Source organism: Nannospalax galili, unplaced genomic scaffold (genome assembly GCF_000622305.1).
Source record: "Nannospalax galili isolate Female #2095 unplaced genomic scaffold, S.galili_v1.0 scaffold1617, whole genome shotgun sequence".
NCBI classification, from domain to species: Eukaryota; Metazoa; Chordata; class Mammalia; order Rodentia; family Spalacidae; genus Nannospalax; species Nannospalax galili.
In genome coordinates this window covers 1,283,053-1,299,934 of record NW_008340915.1, presented here as the reverse complement: position 1 = coordinate 1,299,934, position 16,882 = coordinate 1,283,053, and the positions used below count along the sequence as shown (strand labels likewise).

The window sequence follows — 16,882 nt, the reverse complement described above, 5'->3', positions numbered from 1 at the left end:
CTCCCTTCCTTCCCTTTTTGCATTTCTGAGGTTATTTCTGTCTAGTAACTCAGTGACAGAGCTAGGGGAAAGCATTCTGTTTACAGAAAAACAGAGGCCAAAATAAACAAAAGAGAGAGAGAAGCAAAGACAAGACTGGTTTTCTGCTCAATCACTATGTGAGGCCTCAGTTTAAAATACAGTAGTGAGACATACAGGGCCATGGGGCTATCTGTCCAGTCACTGCTGTGACTCTTCAGCCATGCTCCAAGGTAGGGTGAACTCAACTCCCACTGGAAACATAGATGGTGGACACAAAAGGAGGAAATGTGGCACCATTATGGACTTCTGGGTCCTCCAACTGCAAGACGTTCTCCGGCTGGTGGCTCTGTGTGCTTTCACAAGAGAGTAAAACTGAAGAAACGGAGGCACCTCTTCTTGCAGCCTGATCCTTCTGCAGTGCAGCTACTGGGTGGTAGTGGACAGCAGCATGACTGAGAGGGAAAGCTGTGAGGTCCGTGAAGCTGTCCCCCTCACAATCAACAGCACCAGTCACGTTTGTTCTCCTTGCAGCTCTAGACTCTGCTCCGCAGTCCCCAAGGTCCCAATATCTACCACCTCCTGCAACCCTGTTGGCTGGCGGGGAGGCTTGGTCAGACACACCATGCACTGGCTGCTGCCTGATGCTCTGGCTCCTTTATTGATGTCCAGGAAAATCCTGGTGCTGGGCCCAAAGCTCCATGAGTGTCCCAGAGCAGATTTGAACTTCCCACTGCTCCTGTCATGAGTCAAGTCATTGTTCACCACCACTGCCACACCCAGGTCCCTGGCCAGGGTCTTGAGCTTTCCAGCCAGCTACATCATCAAGGCCAGGCCTTCCCTCTGCTGACCTCCCAGGAGTGGGGCAAACACCGTAGTGACTGAGTCCATGAGCACCACCTTCACAGTTCCTGAAGAACCTGTCACCTGCTGGACCACAGTGCCCTGGAGGTCCTGCAACACATCCAGCATCTGGAAGATGTCAAAGGCATGTGCCACCTGTATCCTCTGGAGAGTGTCTGCCTGTTTCTCCTCATCTTGGGTTCTAGTCTGCAGTAACTGGAGGAGGCGGGATACTGTCATCCATCCCTCCCTCCATTGGAATCAACATACAGGACATTCTGCTGTAGGCCGTGGCCACGTTTGCAGCCCCACAGAGACATACCTGGGTTTTACTGCTACCTGGACCTCCTATAATTTCAGTCACCTCTTCAGTATAGAGACCAGCATCAAGTAGTTTGTCCAGACTTCCAATGCCTGTGGGCAGGATGGCAGTGGAGTTCTTCAGTTCCTCATAGAGGTCTGTGCCGTTTAAGGGGAAAGCTGAGAACTGAGCAGCACCCACCTTAGGGCAACCAGGGCCTTATAAGACAAGCCACACTGCTGGGTTACCTGCTCCGAGTCTGCATCTGCCAGGTCCACGACTGTCCTGACCGTTCGGCCCCTCAGAAGTTGGACCATCTCCTCTGTGAGGCCAGGGCACAGTCCAGACCTAAGCATGCCCATGTTGCCTGCAAATTTGGGACAGCCCAGGAGGTTGCCAGTCACATGGGCTCCCATGGTGCCCTCTCCGGGTACCCTTCTCCACTTTCCCGAAAGGGCCCTGGTGACCAGTGAGGAAAGGGGCTGGCAACAGGGTATGGGTGGGGATGGAGGACAGCCGATTTTTTTCTTTATATATCTTAGATTGTAAATCCTTTAGGACAATACTAGGCTAATTTACATGATAGTCTGCAAAGTCTGATGCATGTTGACACAGTTCTCAGTAACTCCCTTTAGATAGTATCTTAAAAACTAGCCTTTCTTACTTATAACATTTCTTGGCTGTTTAGTTGTACTTATTTGGCTTCCTTTTTTCCCTTTCAGGTGTCAGCTGTAGAGTCTCTGGAGGGCTCACTCCTCCAGGTAGAAGGACTCAGTGACCTCAGATTGGAGCTTCACAGCAAGAAGATGAACCTGCACCTGGTTCTCATAGATGAACTGCACCGCCACCTGTATATCAAATCCACTAGCCGGGTTGTGCAGCATAACAAAGAAAAAGGGAAAATGAGGTTGGTTAAAGAGCCCCTTTACTACAGTGTCTTATAGCAAACACATTATTGGAAGAAACGTTTGTCTTCCAGAATATTGCAGTTTACTTTATTCTTCCTTTAATGTACTGTCCCTGAACTTGAAGATAGTTTTATAATAGCAAATATGCCACATTCAGAGAGGCTAACATCAAAGCTTGTTTATTCTTTGATTGTACATTTGCTGTGGTCCTCTTCCATAAGGATATGTAAGAAACGTCTCCTGTGGACCTCTTATGTATGCATCAGGGACACTTGCATATCTCAGGAGGAAGTGAAAAATCAAATCCTTAAACTGAACTGTAAAGTCAGCAAAGTTACAAAAATAAAGAGATATAGGGACTGATGTTATAAGGTTCTTTGTTACTTAAGCTCAGCTTGAAGCAGTATTCCTTCTGGAATAGCTCAGGAGACATTTAAAGTAGAAACTTTACTTTGATTCCAGGGCTGGTTATAGCACAGCCTTATGTTTAAGGATAACCCTATGTTTAAGGATAAGGTGGGCTCAAGAAAGTCATTGATTTAATGTAGACCTGGTGTGGAGCAACACTAGATCTTAAGATAGTAGGTCATTGGAGTTATTAACTTATATGGTAGCTGCACATAATTAATATCCTCCCAACATTTCTAGAAATAAACCTAAGAACTTTTCAGAAGGGCTTTCAAGCACTATCTACTAAAATACACGTTTATGCCTTTTCTTCCTGCTGTATACCAAGAAAGCGCGGGAAATAGTGTATGCTGAGAATGAAATCTTCCAAGTCCTATCCTGTTTGAACAAAAAAATGACATCTTAATGTGTGATGCTTCAGTATAGTCATAGACCCAGGCATTGAAAGAGAAATTTCTACTTCTTTTCAGCAACCAGGCACCTAGGCAAACTACTAGGCCCACAAATTGAGCAAGGGAGCATGTACCCGAGACTTTCTTCAAGACTAGATTTGAATAGCGTAACTGTCAGGAACTTTTTCAGTAGAGTATACAGTGGGGGGAGGAGAGGGGTAGAGGGAGAGAAGAGGGGACATTGAAGAACTTTCCAATGTCTGGTGGTAAATAGCAGGTCTGAATAAATTTCTTTCCATATAAGGATAAATAATAAAACAGATTCATTATGAGTCTTGTGTATATTTCTGTAGGAAAATGAGTATTACCTTGTAGTCTCAGAGGAAAAGTATTTATTTGAAAATTTTAAAAATAAAGTGAAGAGGGAGAGAAGAGGGGACATTGAAGAACTTTCCAATGTCTGGTGGTAAATAGCAGGTCTGAATAAATTTCTTTCCATATAAGGATAAATAATAAAACAGATTCATTATGAGTCTTGTGTATATTTCTGTAGGAAAATGAGTATTACCTTGTAGTCTCAGAGGAAAAGTATTTATTTGAAAATTTTAAAAATAAAGTGAAGAAGCCGGGCGTGGTGGTGTACACCTTTAATCCCAGCACTCTGGAGGCAGAGGCAGGCGGATCTCTGTGAGTTCAAGGCCAGCCTGGTCTACATAGTGAGTTCCAGGACAGCTGGGTCAAAAAGACAAAAAAAAAAAAAAAGTGAAGAAGAAAAATTTAGGAGATTTAAGGTTGAAGTTTCTCAAAAGATACATGAAACATGCTATAATAGTTGGTTAATTTTGATTGTCAGTTTGATTGGATTGACAAATAAGTAGTGCACTAGTGAGAAGCACCTTTGGGAATATCTGTGAGGCATTTCCAGAGAGGAGTAACTGAGGTAGAAAGATGCGCCCTGGTCACACCATCACCATCCTATGTTTCTGAGGTCTGGGACTGATACAAAGGAAAAAAGGAGAAAGCTCAACATGTGTTCCACTGATATGTGATGTGAGGAGTGCCAGCCTCACACTCCTACCACCGTGCTTTCCCCCATCATCCCCTGCCCCCCACCACTATGGTGGACTGTGTCTCTGCAAGCCATGAACTACAATAAACCTCATCTTCTTTAAGTAGTTTCTTGTCAGGGATTAGGTCACAGCTAGGAGAAAAGTAACTAATATAGTGAATATTCAAAATAAACACGCCTCCTCCTTCAAAGTGGATAAGTGCATTTCCTGCCCTTTGTTTTCAGGGCCTATGCTTTTGTGGGTCATTAGGACATGTGACACAGGCAGAATCTTGAAATGTACTTGTGCTGGACATGCTCTCTCTCACCTTGGTCATTGCCATGCTGTCCTTGGTCCCTAGAGAAGGAAGGCAGATCAAAGGACTCAACCCAAGATGAGTACATCTACCCAAGCCTGGCTCAGAGTCACCAAAATGTGTGCTGCAGTGTTGCTGAGCTGTGTGGTTGTATGCTGCAGGTATATGCAGCTTCTGTGGAGCAGTAAAGAGGAGCTGCATGAACAGAAAAGAGATCCCGAAGAAGACAAAAACATGAATAAGATGCAGAAAGCCAAGACTGAAGGGTAGAAATTTAAGTCTTGACTTAAAGCATTAGAGAGTGAAACTATCCTTAACATACAGAGAAAAAAGACAAGATGATGAAATCCAATGAGTATGAAAGATGATAAATAATAATTGGTCTGGCAAATTTTAGGTATTCCAGAAGATTGCACCACAATGATAACTTAGTGACTTGGATTATGATATTTTGAGTAGACTCTTTAGCGAGGCACTTAAATTAAAGTGAGATCATCAAGATGGGTTATAATCCAATAGGACTGGTGCCCTTATAAAAAGAGATTAGGAAACAGTACAGAGGGAAGACAGATATTGATAACAGAGGAAGTCCCAACCCTACCTACACTTTGATCTCAGACATCCAGCCTTCTGAACTGTGATAAAGTTCTGTTTTTAAAAATCATTATCATGGGGGCTGGAGAGATGGCTCAGCAGTTAAGAGCACTGACTGCTCTTGCAGAGGACCCAGGTTTGATTTCCAGCACCCACATGGTGGCTACAAACCATCTTTAACACCAGTTCTAGGGAATTCAAAGCCCTCTTCTGACCTCTGCAGGATTGCACGACACAGGTGCACTCACATACATGCAGGCAATACTCTCATACACATAAAATAAAAATAATAAAGAAAATATTTAAAAAAAGGAAAAAAACAGAAAGAAAATATTCTTCAGAGTAATAAAAGGGAGAAGAGGTAATTCATAGATTTAAGCAAATCTGAATAGATAACAGATACTCAGTATCATGATTAGAGAAATACACATTTGAGAAATCAAGTATGATTTTTTGATCACCAGATAGTCAGAAACATGCTATATAGGCAAGGATGGGGAAAATAGCTTTCTCTTTATGGTTGGAAAACCAGTATGCTGGGACTGGAGAGATGGCTCAGCAGTTAGGAACACTGGCTGTTCTTGCAGAGACCCAGGTTTGAATCCCAGCACTCCCATGGCAGCTAACAACTGTCTGTAACTCCAGTTCCAGGGGATCTGGCAGTCTCTTCTGACCTCCACCGGTATTGCACAACACGGGTGCACTTACCGACGTGCAGGCAATACATGAATACACATAAAATAAAAATAATAAATAAAATATTTTAATTAAAAAAGAAACCAATATGCCTTTTTGGAAAACAAAATTTTACACATTCTTTGGCCATGGGATTCCACTTATAGGTTCATATCCTATAAAAATATTACCAGGTTAGAAAGAGTATGTGTAATAGGCTGTTCATTGCAATGTTATTGGTAAGAACAACAAAAACCCCACATAAACTAAGCTTGGTGCAGTGGAGCATGCTTGAAATGCCAGCACCTGAGAGGGTGAGGCAAGAGGGCTATGTAGACCCTGTCTCAAAAACAAAGTGTACTCCTCCCAAAAGAGGAAAAACCAAACCAAACCAAAGACAGACAGACACATGCATGCACACATATGCAAGCTCACACGCAAAACTTTATAGACCTTTAATTCTCATGAAGAGTAGTGTGGTTAAATGAATTATATGTCCATTCCATGTAACATGGCTCCTTAAGACAAATGTGGAAGATCTCCATGTGCTCATTTGTAAGATTTCTAAGATGTGCTGTTGGGCCCTCAAGTCAAATTAAAAATAGCATATATCACATGAGCTTAGTGTGTAAGAATCTAATGACTAGATCTTTGAATATATATCTTTGATACACATAAATGTTTGTAGTTCTGTAGAAAACTTCTAGAAGGGTCTGCAAAATATTTGTTATTGTGGGAAATAGAGATGGGGAGTGAATTGTTAGCACATTCTACTTCATAAAAATATTTATTGCTGATGATTTTGAAGGATTTTTTTAAAAATAAAATGAAACAGTTAATGGTTTACTATTGTAGGGAAACTTTGGGGTTTGGAACCCTAGATGATCAACTAAGAATGTTGATAGTAGCATGTGTGCATATGTGTGCGTGCATGCATGTGTGCGTGTGTGTGTGTTGTGTGTTGTATGTGTGTAGGTCTGTATATGGAGTATACAATGGATTATATTCTTTGGATTCCTTGTATAGCACTTGTGCCTTTAGCATCACATAAAATCAATATAAAATTATAAAAATAGTTAATCCTTTGACATATTGCATACATCCTGGGTTAGTGCTTGCTTTGTGCACTCTGAGACATGCTGTGTCTGCTGGGAGAGAACACTGCCAACCCCTGTGGATTTGGTCTCCATATTTGTCTCCTTGTGTGAAGAGTTCTGGATCCCATTGTAGTATTTGATCCCTATTTTGTCCTTTGAATTTTTTTTTTTCTTTCTTTCTTTTTTTTTTTTTTTGAGACAAGGTCTCACTGTAGCACCAGCTGGCCTAGAACTTGCTATGTAGAACAGGCTGGCCTCCATCTCACAGAGATCTGCCTGCCTCTGCCTCCAGAGTGCTGGATTTAGAGGCATATGCTACCACACCCATCCTTTATTTTTTCTGTTTGTGTTTTGTTTTTATCTTTTAATTCTTTTTTGTTTATTTTCTCTCTTTTCTTAGATTAAAAAAAATTGCCTCACTTTATTTTCTACTACTATCTCTTCATCCTTCATCTGTCATTTGAAATCATTAAAATTTTTTTTATATCTTTTAAATCATTCACTGTTCTTTCTGTATTTTCAGTCAGATTGTTGAATGTACAGAATTTCCAGACATTCTTGTTTCATTATTCATTTAAATTTTCTTACTCAGGGCATATTATCTTTGATGGATATTTTACAGATAAGTCTGATTTAACCAACTTTTATGAGCATTTGCTCTTTTGACAGCTACTGTGTCAGCTGTTCTGGTTATAGAGGTGAATAGTTTAGTTACTAGACTAGATTTATAATGTAAAGCTCAGTTCACCTCTGTCAGTCTTCAACAATAAAATCATCCAAATGAGCAGGACCTGTAAATTTTGGAAATAGTTGGACCCATGTATTACTAAATGGAGGAACAGAAATATATTGTAATTAAAAAGCAAGTGTTTTATAAGCCACAGGACTTGTACCCCTTCTCAAAAAATGAAAATAATGTTCATGAATTTGAAAATCAAGTACATTCTGAAGCAGATTCTAGCAAGTTGAGTGGTTGATTAGTGGCCAGGAAGTTCTTAGATAAGTTATGGTGGCAGTGGTTTTGGTTGTTTTGGTGTAGCTTAATTTGCTTTATAGTTTTTCTGTCTTGCACCATGTTGTTATTAAATAGCCAGATACACATTAGTCACAATACACATTGGTTTTGGCAGATCTGTCTTATACTAGGAGGACCTTAGTAAACATCAGGTGGTGGTGTCAACTCTCAGCTATGAATGATTTAAATGGGTTTAAAATAAAAGTTGTAATTATGTTTAAAAATAAAAATAAATTTTGTTCATTTTTTTTCAAAATAAAACAATTCAATACAGCCTTATTAATTACAAATTTTAAGAGAGTAATCTTCAAAGACCTTGAAGGGAATTAATGAAAGCCTTTTCAATCTTGTCTCAGATACATGGTGAGAGCAGGTCGTTTTCTTGTTTTTGAAATGAAAACTCAAGTTACCTACCTTTCTGCTGAGCTTGAATGAATAGTCAGTGAGAAGGGAGACATTAGTGACTGTCATAGTTCTCTTCAAGCCCAGGTCAATGGATCATGCATTGTTAATGCAAAATGCTATTGCTTTAAGTGATAATTTCACTCTTTATCATAGCTTGTTTTTCAAAGTTTTCTGAAATAATAATTGTTTTTTATTTAAAAAATTGGAGTGTGTATCTTAAAGGTAACATTCTTGTCTTGCAAGGCATCTGATTCCCGGAATTGGCAAAGAAGGAGAGGAAATAGGTGGAGGAGGCTGAGGAGAAGGTAGAAGGGAGAGGGAGGAGGGGAGGGAGATGGAGAATCCATGAAACACTTATACCTAGTGCCTTAGTTCCAAGAGGATCTTGGGAAGAGGATGAGGATGTATTACCATGGAGGAGGGTGCAGCTGTTGTTCACAATTTGACAGATCCCTCCATCCTGTCTGTACCGCATCCATTCTGTACCTGCTGTCTCTTTAAAAATCAGTTATGGGTGGTCATTGCTGCTGGTGATCTATCTTAGGCTGGAAGGAAATGAGGATTGTGGTTTGATTTCTGTACCCTTAGAGTTGAATTTAGAGAAGCTTTTCTGTGGAAGAGGCACTGGGGCTAGAGGATTGTGATCATAAAGACAAGGCCCAGGCTGCATTTTCCTTGATATTGCCTATAACACTTAGCAGGTACTTGAAGATTAAAAAGTTGCCTTGAAAATTTAATGGTTGTTTGTAATCTTCATGTCATTTCAATCAACTTGTTTATTTTAGTAACTTTAAATCATTTATACCTTTGAAAAGGTAATCAAATGCTGAATAAATCTATTTGAGATTCTTTAAGTCAGCCTTTATTATAGTGATTCTCAACTTGTCAAAATTTATTAGTTTCTTTAAAAAAAAGCAAAAAGTAGTTGAACTCCTGAAAAATATGTCAAAATGAACTTGACTAACACAAGTTTAAACACAGATTAAGTGCTGTTACACCTTCATTTTTGTATCATAACATGGTGTTATTTGAAGTTTACTTGCTGATAAAGTAGTCCTGTAGGTATAAAGGAGACCAGGACAGTTTTTTGGCATAATTTTGTTATAAGATGGTCATTCAGACAATCCAGAGTATCCTTTTACTAATCGTGTTAAACATCACAATGAAAGGCAAAATAATTTAAATACTTGAAACTCTTTTTTTTGTCTTTTTTGAGACAGGGTCTCCCTGTAGCCCCAGCTGTCCTGGAACTCACTATGTAGACCAGGCTGGCCTTGAACTCACAGAGATCTGCCTGCCTCTGCCTCCCAAGTGCTGGGACTACAGGTGTGCGCCACCGTGCCTGGTGTTTGGAACTCTTATAGTGCATGTTTATCTCTAGATGTAATGATCACTTTATTTTGTAATGTTCTTGGGAAATGTATGAAGTCATAGTGTGGAGGGCTGGGCACAAAAAGGGACTTCAGTTGGTTTTGGAGAAAGTGGTAACTATTGCTCCTTTCCTGACAGCTCTCATGGGAAAGATGCCTCTCCTGGTCCTCTGATGGATGTTACAAACCTCCCCACCCCACGCAAATTCCTTGATGCCACTCAGTATTCTTCTGCTGGAATCTCAAGTGGTAAGTTTTTCATTGTTCAGCTGCTATGGTCTTAGTATACTGGAAAGCCTAGGTGAAGACCTGTGGGAGCCTGTGGGAGCACCTTGGAGCTTGTGATGTGCCCTTTGTGACCTTCACAGGAAATAGGTATAAAACCGTTGGCTGGGCCTGCTGCATTAGTAAGGTTGAAAACTGGTGGTTGACTGGCCTGTCTGCGAATTCCAGCTGTGTATGTATTTAATTTCACTGCTCTTTGGTAGAACGTGTGGTTTCCTTTTTGGCCATAATGTTTTTCGCTCCTGTTAATACTGGGTGGCAGGATCTTATGGTATCTGAAACACAGAAATGAGACCAAGCCATAATATTTTGAACAAGACAGACAGCCTTCCTTTATTGAGACTCTCAACACTGATCACAGGTGACCAGACGGCTTGCTTGAACAAAGAAAGCAGCAGGCTTTTGTTGATTTTTCTGAAGCGGATAAAATTTTGGTAATTGTTCACTGGTCATGAGCTCAGTTTCAAAGACGTTTTTCTTCTTGTGCACATGCATTCTGGTCTTGAGGCTTTTAGGCTGTTGGGCAGCTCATTTTACGCAGAAAGTGCCAGGTCCTTTCTGTTGCTGGTGTTTTCTTTTGCTTTTGTTGACTTTTTGTGGACAAGGTTTTCTTGTTTTTTTGTGCTGTCTCAAACTCAGAATCCTCCTGCTCTAGCTTCCCAAGTATGGGCATGTTGGTGTGTGCTACCATGCCTGGTACTGGTAGCATCTTCTTGCATAAATATTGCTTTGTGGTTTGCTCTGGGCCCTTTGATAAACCTGAGTGACTTATAAGTGGCTGAGCTGCCAAGATAGCATAAGGTTAGGGGAGAAGAAACACACATCAACTCCAGTGATGGATAGACCAAATAATCCTTTAGTGTAGTACTGATAAAATGTTTCCCAAATGCTCCACAGGTCTATATCCTGAGCTGACTGGAGTCTGAGACTGAGGAAGCAGAAGGGGCAAGCACAAGATGAAGACAGATGCCATGCTGTTTGACCCATTTTAGTTGTAGCTATAGGCATCAGTAAAGAGTCAGACAAAGTCCTCAGTCTTTAAAAAGTAATGTGTATTTTTGCCATTTTGGATAAAGATTCTTTTTTTGAATTTTTTATTGAACTTTCGTACATATCTTTTTTAGATTTTTTCATTTTATTCTGCAATTTTTTTTATTGAATTTTTGTGTATTTCATATAGAACATCATCATTTTAATCATCTTTCCCACTGGCAGCCTCCCATAGGCCACCCCCTTTCCCACTGGAAATTGTACATTCTGTCATATGTGTTAAGGCCTATTGTGTCAAGTTAGTGTCCCCAGACGTTCCTCAGTGCAAGTTCATCTACTGTTCAGCAGCCTATGTAGAGTCCCTCACTTTAGAAAGATCAGCACTTTCTTACCCAGCAGTAATCAGTTGCCAATATTTCTTCAGCTAAGATTGGGGTCTGCTGTCCATTTCCCTGGTTCTATGCTGAGTTTTTGTCTACTTGAGTTTGCTTGGGTCTGGAGCATGCTGACATCATTGCTGTAGGTTCATATTAGCAGGGTCCCAGGAACTTGTAGTATTCTATTTCCATATGGTCACATACCTCTTCCCTGGCTCTTATTCTGCCCTCTCTGCCGCAGTGGTCCCTGAGCCCTGGGTGGGTGTAGTTTGATGTAGGAGTCCTGTCCAAGGACCAGCATTCTATAGACTCTTGTTTAATCTCTATGCTTTGGCCATTTGTGACCTTTTGTGTTCCTGGCCCTCTGTTGCATGAGGGAGCTTCATTAACGAGAATTGAGATATTCTTTGGTGTCCTCTTTACCCCTTGCTCTATTTTCCTTGAGCCTTAGGTATAGAGGTTACATTGTAGATGTGCCACTTAGGCTTGGGAAATTAATTAACAATGTCTGTGTGTGACCAGCTGTGGTACTATGTAATAGTCTCCGCTGGTGGAAAAGAAGCTTCTTTGATGAGTGGTGACATTGATAATTGTCTGTAAATATAAGGATACATATTTTGCACATGGTAGGAAATTATATTAGTCTAGGGATGTGACAGTCTTGGGTTTTCATATTACAGTTCTTAATCAAATGCAGACCCCCCTCCCTGATCTATGACCACCTACCCCCTCCACCGAACCTCATGTATTCCACCATACATATTAAGTTCTCTCCAGTCAAGCATTTGTACCCAGATGTCCTTCAGTGCAAATCATCCACTGGAGTCTAGTCAGCCTGTCTAGAGATCGTAAGTAAGGCCTCCTCTCCATCACCCAGTGTTAATCAGTCTCTAGTAGTTCTCAGATTAGGGCTGACCCACCATACATTTCCCTCGTTCCACTCTGGGCTCTTGTCTGATTGAGTTGGCATGGGTTCTGTGCTCAGTGCTACCATTGCCACAAGTTCATATGTGTAAGATTCCAGTGACCCGAAAGCCTCTGCTTTCCCTATGTTCATGAACCAGCCTTGGCTTCTATAATCTTTCTGACCCCTTTTCCACAATGGTCCCTAGCTGTGGGTGGGAGAGGTTTGATAGGAGTCCTATCTAGGGATACACTGCAGTCTCTTATTCTTTAAAAGTTGGCCATTTGTGGCCTTTTGTGTTCATTGCCCCCTGTTGTATAAGGAAGCTTCACTGATGAGAGTTGAGGAATGCACTAGCTTTCTCTCTACCCTCTGTTCTGCTATGTTCCATGAGTCTTGGGTGTAGAGGTTCCACTGTAGATATGTCACCTAGGACTAGGCATCCCTCAGATAGTCTCTGTGTCTGACCAGTTGGGGGATTAAGCAGTAGCCTTCATCTCTTGCAGAAAGAAGCTTCTTTGATGAGTGGTATACAGTATACGCATCTGTAAATATAAGGATCTATATTTAGATATGGTAAGAAATTTCATTTGTCTCGAGATATGACAGAGATGAGATTTTCTCTAGGATCTATGACCTCTCCAGCCATGTGTTTTTGGCTGTGTTTACAGTGCCACCTGTGAGTTTGCTCCCATTGAGAGGACTTTAAGTTCACTTAGATGGCTGTTGATTACCCCCAGATATCAGTGCCACTACTGCACCAACAGAAGTAGTTTGCTGTGCTGATCATTATGGTTATTTGGCTTTAGGGCTGGATTGGGCCATTGATTGATTGCGCAATATCCTCCAGAACTATGAGAGCTAAATTTGAGGTAGAAGGCTTCCAGGTCAATTTCTGCTCCATTGCTTCAAGTCCTGTGTCCAAAGTATGTCCTGTTTTCAGCAGTAGGATTTAATCTTCCAGTTCTGGGAGAAACTAAGAGTTCTCGCAATAGCCTGTGTTATTTTGGGAGTCTCTTGAACCACTCTGACCAACCACTCGAAGGGTGGTCTCTCCTGTCTGGCTCTGTGTTCCTTGCCATACAGTCCCCACATATACATATGTATTAATGTTCAGGCACTGTATGTACATTTCTCAGGAGATTTTGGAAGCAACACATTTCCCTCTGACTTCCCTAGCTCACCCCCCAATCTATTCATCTCTATTCTCTCTCCCCCATCTGACCTCCCCCCTCCCTCTGCAGTCCAAATGTCCCCATTATCCTCCCCCTCTCCCCAATAACATCCACCTCCCACCATCCCCCCAAACCCCTTGAGTTCCTTCCTCTTCCACCATGGCCCCTACATGTTTCTCCCTCCTCCCCTCCCAGCCTAACACTCCTACTTTCCCGACTTCACCCCTGGTAACATTTGTTCCCTATTATTCTCCCCTTTTGAGTTCTTTCTTTTTGTTTTTCTCTGTTTCCTTTCCGTTTTTCTGGCTCATGGTGTTACATCAGGATATATACTTACATATAAGGGAGTGTTACAATCCACAAATGAGGGAGAACATATGTTGCTTGCTTTTCTGCCTTTGTGTTACTTCACTTAGTATAAGTGGTTTTACTTGAAAATTTCATAATTTCATCTTCTCTTACTGCTGTGTCGAACTCCATTGTGTAAATGTACCACATTTTCGCTATTCGTCAGTTGAGGGGCATTTAGGTTGTTTCCATTTCTTAACTGTTGTGAAGGGAGCAGCAGCAGCAAACGTGGATGTACAGATATCTCTACAGTAAGATGAGCCCTTTGGGTATATGCCAGGGAATAGTATAACCAGATCATATGGTAGATTCAATTTTAGTTTTTTGTGAGTTCTCCACAATGCTTTCCATAGTGGTTGCACAAATTTGTATTCCCACCAGTAGTGAATGAGCATTCCCCTTTATCCACATCCTCGTTAGCATTTGATGTCTTTCATTCTCTTGATCTTAGCCAGTCTGACTGGGGTAAGATGGAATCTTAAAGTGGTTTTTATTTGTATTTCTCTAATTACTGAGGATGTTGAGCACTTTGTAAGGTGTTTCTTAGCCATTTTTATTTCTTTGCTTGAGAACTCTCTGTTCTGGTCTATAGCCCATCTTTTAATTGGGTCATTTATTTTCTTGTTTCTTTGGATTTTGAGTTCTTTGTATATTCTAGATATTAATTCTCTGTCAGATGTGTAGCTGGTAAAGATTTCCTTTCACTCAGTGGGTTTCTTCTTCACTTCCTTTGTTGTTTCTTTTACTGTACAGAAGCTTTGTAGCTTACTTATTGAGGTCCTACTTATTGATTGTTGACCTTAATGCCTGAGAAGCTGATGCCCGATTTAGAATGTCATTTCATACACCTGTATCTTGGAGGGTACTGCCCATGTTTTGCACTTTCAGAGTTTCAGGTTTTATATTGGGGGTTTTTGATCCATTTGAAGTTAATTCTATAGGCTCTGGGGATTAAACCTAGGACCTATCACATGCCATTGAGCTGTGTCCCCTATTCTTTTTAGTTTTGAGACTAGGTCTTTCCAAGTTGTCTAGACAAGTCTTAAGCTCACTTTGCAGTCCAGGCAGGCATTGGATTTATGAAGCTCCTGCCTCAGCCTCCTGAGTAGCTGGCATTACAGGCCTGTGTCTGCCAGTAGTGGCACAAAATTAGTTCTTATAGTTCCTATCACAACTAGAATTCTATAGCTCTTTGAAATAATGTAAACATGGAAAAGCTAAAAAAAGAATTTGGATTTAATTAGTCATTTATGTAACTAATTGCTTTTTAGGGGTTAGCAATACATTGTTGTTACTGGGACATATTTAATTAAAAATATCAATTACTTTATTTTAGGGTTATTTGTGTTTATAATCTTGGTGTTTGTTACTTTTGCTGTACCAAAGTTTATGAATAACTTTTTAATATCTTTTTATTTTGTTGGTTTCCTTTCTGATTTTCCCAGAATCCCCAATACCAGCTTTTATTTTACTACTTCACAGAGGTTTGTATTCAAGCCTCTTTCATGGAGTTCAGAAGGTTTCCCTGTCTGATGTGGTGGTGCTATTTGAGTTTTTGGCACTACTCTAAGGTATTGTAGACTGTAGAATTGGAAGATAGAAATATATTCAGTTTTGATTTGTACTTTACCTGTTCCCTTTGTAGAAATGGCCAATTATATCTTTCATTTTAAGTGAACCATCCTACTTAGCCTGGCTATATTAATTTATGTCAGTGTTGCCGAGTCAGTGTTCAAGTGCAATAAAACTTTTAATTATTTATAAAGAAATCAAAGGGTAGTGGTTATAAGTGAAAGTGCTATATAAATTTCAAATAAACTGAGAAATGCCAGCTGTGGCTTGTTACAGCTGTTATTTTTAATAAGACAACTTCTACTTTGTGATGCCTACTTTCTTCAGATCCTGGAATTAGCATTGTCATGTAGGGAGTTCATGGTGACACACTGACTATGATGTTAGAAATAACTCTAGAAAATCCTCCTGCTAGTTTAATGGACCCAGGACCATTGTAGAAATTGTATTTAGAGATATGCAAAATTTCTTTAGAATGGTTTATTTCCTGGACTGTTTTGGACACTGTTGTTCTCATGAATTTCCCATGTATAAATGAAAAAGAAGGTAAATTTATAATATTGTTGGTCAGTATTAATAATAGCTGAAGTTAAGAGTTATTTATTGCTAACTGTGTATAAAGAATCTTCTAAGTGCTTTACATGAATTAACTTCAACAGTCTCCCTAGGTGGGTATTATTAGTAGCTCCATTTTGCATATAGGAAAACTGAAGCACAAACAAGATTAATAATTGGTTTTAACTTACTTAAACAGCTGATTAAGCAACATCTTGATTTTAGGTCTGTATCTCAGTTCTAGAATGTGTTCTTATAATCAGCTTTTTTTTTTTTTTTAAATTGTAAAGAAGCAAGCTGTGTTTTATGTATTAGTTTTCTCTTCACATACATGGCTTTCCCAATGTAAATTTATTATCTTATCATTTTTTTAGGTTAGAAGTCTAATACAAGGGGTTAGGGAGATGGCTCAGTGGATAAAGTGCTTGATGTCCAAGCACAAGGACCTGAGCTTGGATCCCCAACACCCACATAAAAGCTGAGTGCAGCACATGCCTGTAACCCCAGAAGTGGGAGGAAGGGGAGACAGGCAGATCTCAGGGGCCCGTTTGGCCAGCCAGTCTAACCAAAACACAAGCCCCAGGTAGGCTCACTGAGAGGTGGTAAGTGACAGAAGATGACATCTGATGTCCACCTTTCATCTCCACATGTACGTGCACCAGTGGGTATGCACATACATATACATGTGCATGCACACAAAAGAAATCTACTGTGAAGCTCTTTAAGGTAATCCAAGCCTGTAATTCTGGCACTCAAGAGATAGAGACAGGAGGATCAGAAGTTCAAGGCCAGCCCCAGCTACATGGTAAGTTTGAGGCCAGCCTAGACTACATGAGCTATTAGAAAACCCCAAACACTGGACTCACTGGGATAAAATCAAGGTATTGACAGGACCGTGTTTCTTATTGAAAGGCCTAGAGGGATTCTATTTCCTTGCCTTTTTCCACTCCTAGAGGTTGTCACCTTATTTGGCTCACTAGCCCCTTTCACCTTGTTCAAAACCAGCAATGGTAAGTAGGTGACATCCTTCTATTGCATTTCACTGACCCATCTTTTTGTCTCCTTCCTCTTAAGGATACTCATGATGGGAATGAGCCCATCTCGACACTTTAGGCTAATCTCTCCATCTCAAAGTCTTTAACCTTAATTATATCTGCAAAGTCTCCTGTAAAGTGACCTATTCACAGGTCTTAGGGCTTAGGCCATGGATATTTTGGGGAACTATTATTCTGTTTAACACACTCTGCTGTGCTGATTTTCTGTCTTAAATTATCTTTAGAAAGCA

At 40.5% G+C, this 16,882-nt stretch overlaps 1 protein-coding gene and 1 pseudogene across 1 annotated transcript in view; one reads left to right on the top strand and one right to left on the bottom strand.

Moving 5' to 3' along the window:
- Exoc4 (exocyst complex component 4) overlaps nt 1-16,882 on the top strand; it is an 849,021-nt gene that overhangs the window by 64,154 nt on the left and 767,985 nt on the right. The window contains exons 4-5 of the mRNA XM_008836072.2: nt 1,885-2,069; nt 9,531-9,640. Of these exons, the coding sequence (XP_008834294.1) occupies nt 1,885-2,069; nt 9,531-9,640 (295 nt within the window). The remainder of the gene's footprint in view (nt 1-1,884; nt 2,070-9,530; nt 9,641-16,882) is intronic.
- LOC103736564 lies at nt 480-1,524 on the bottom strand (annotated as a pseudogene).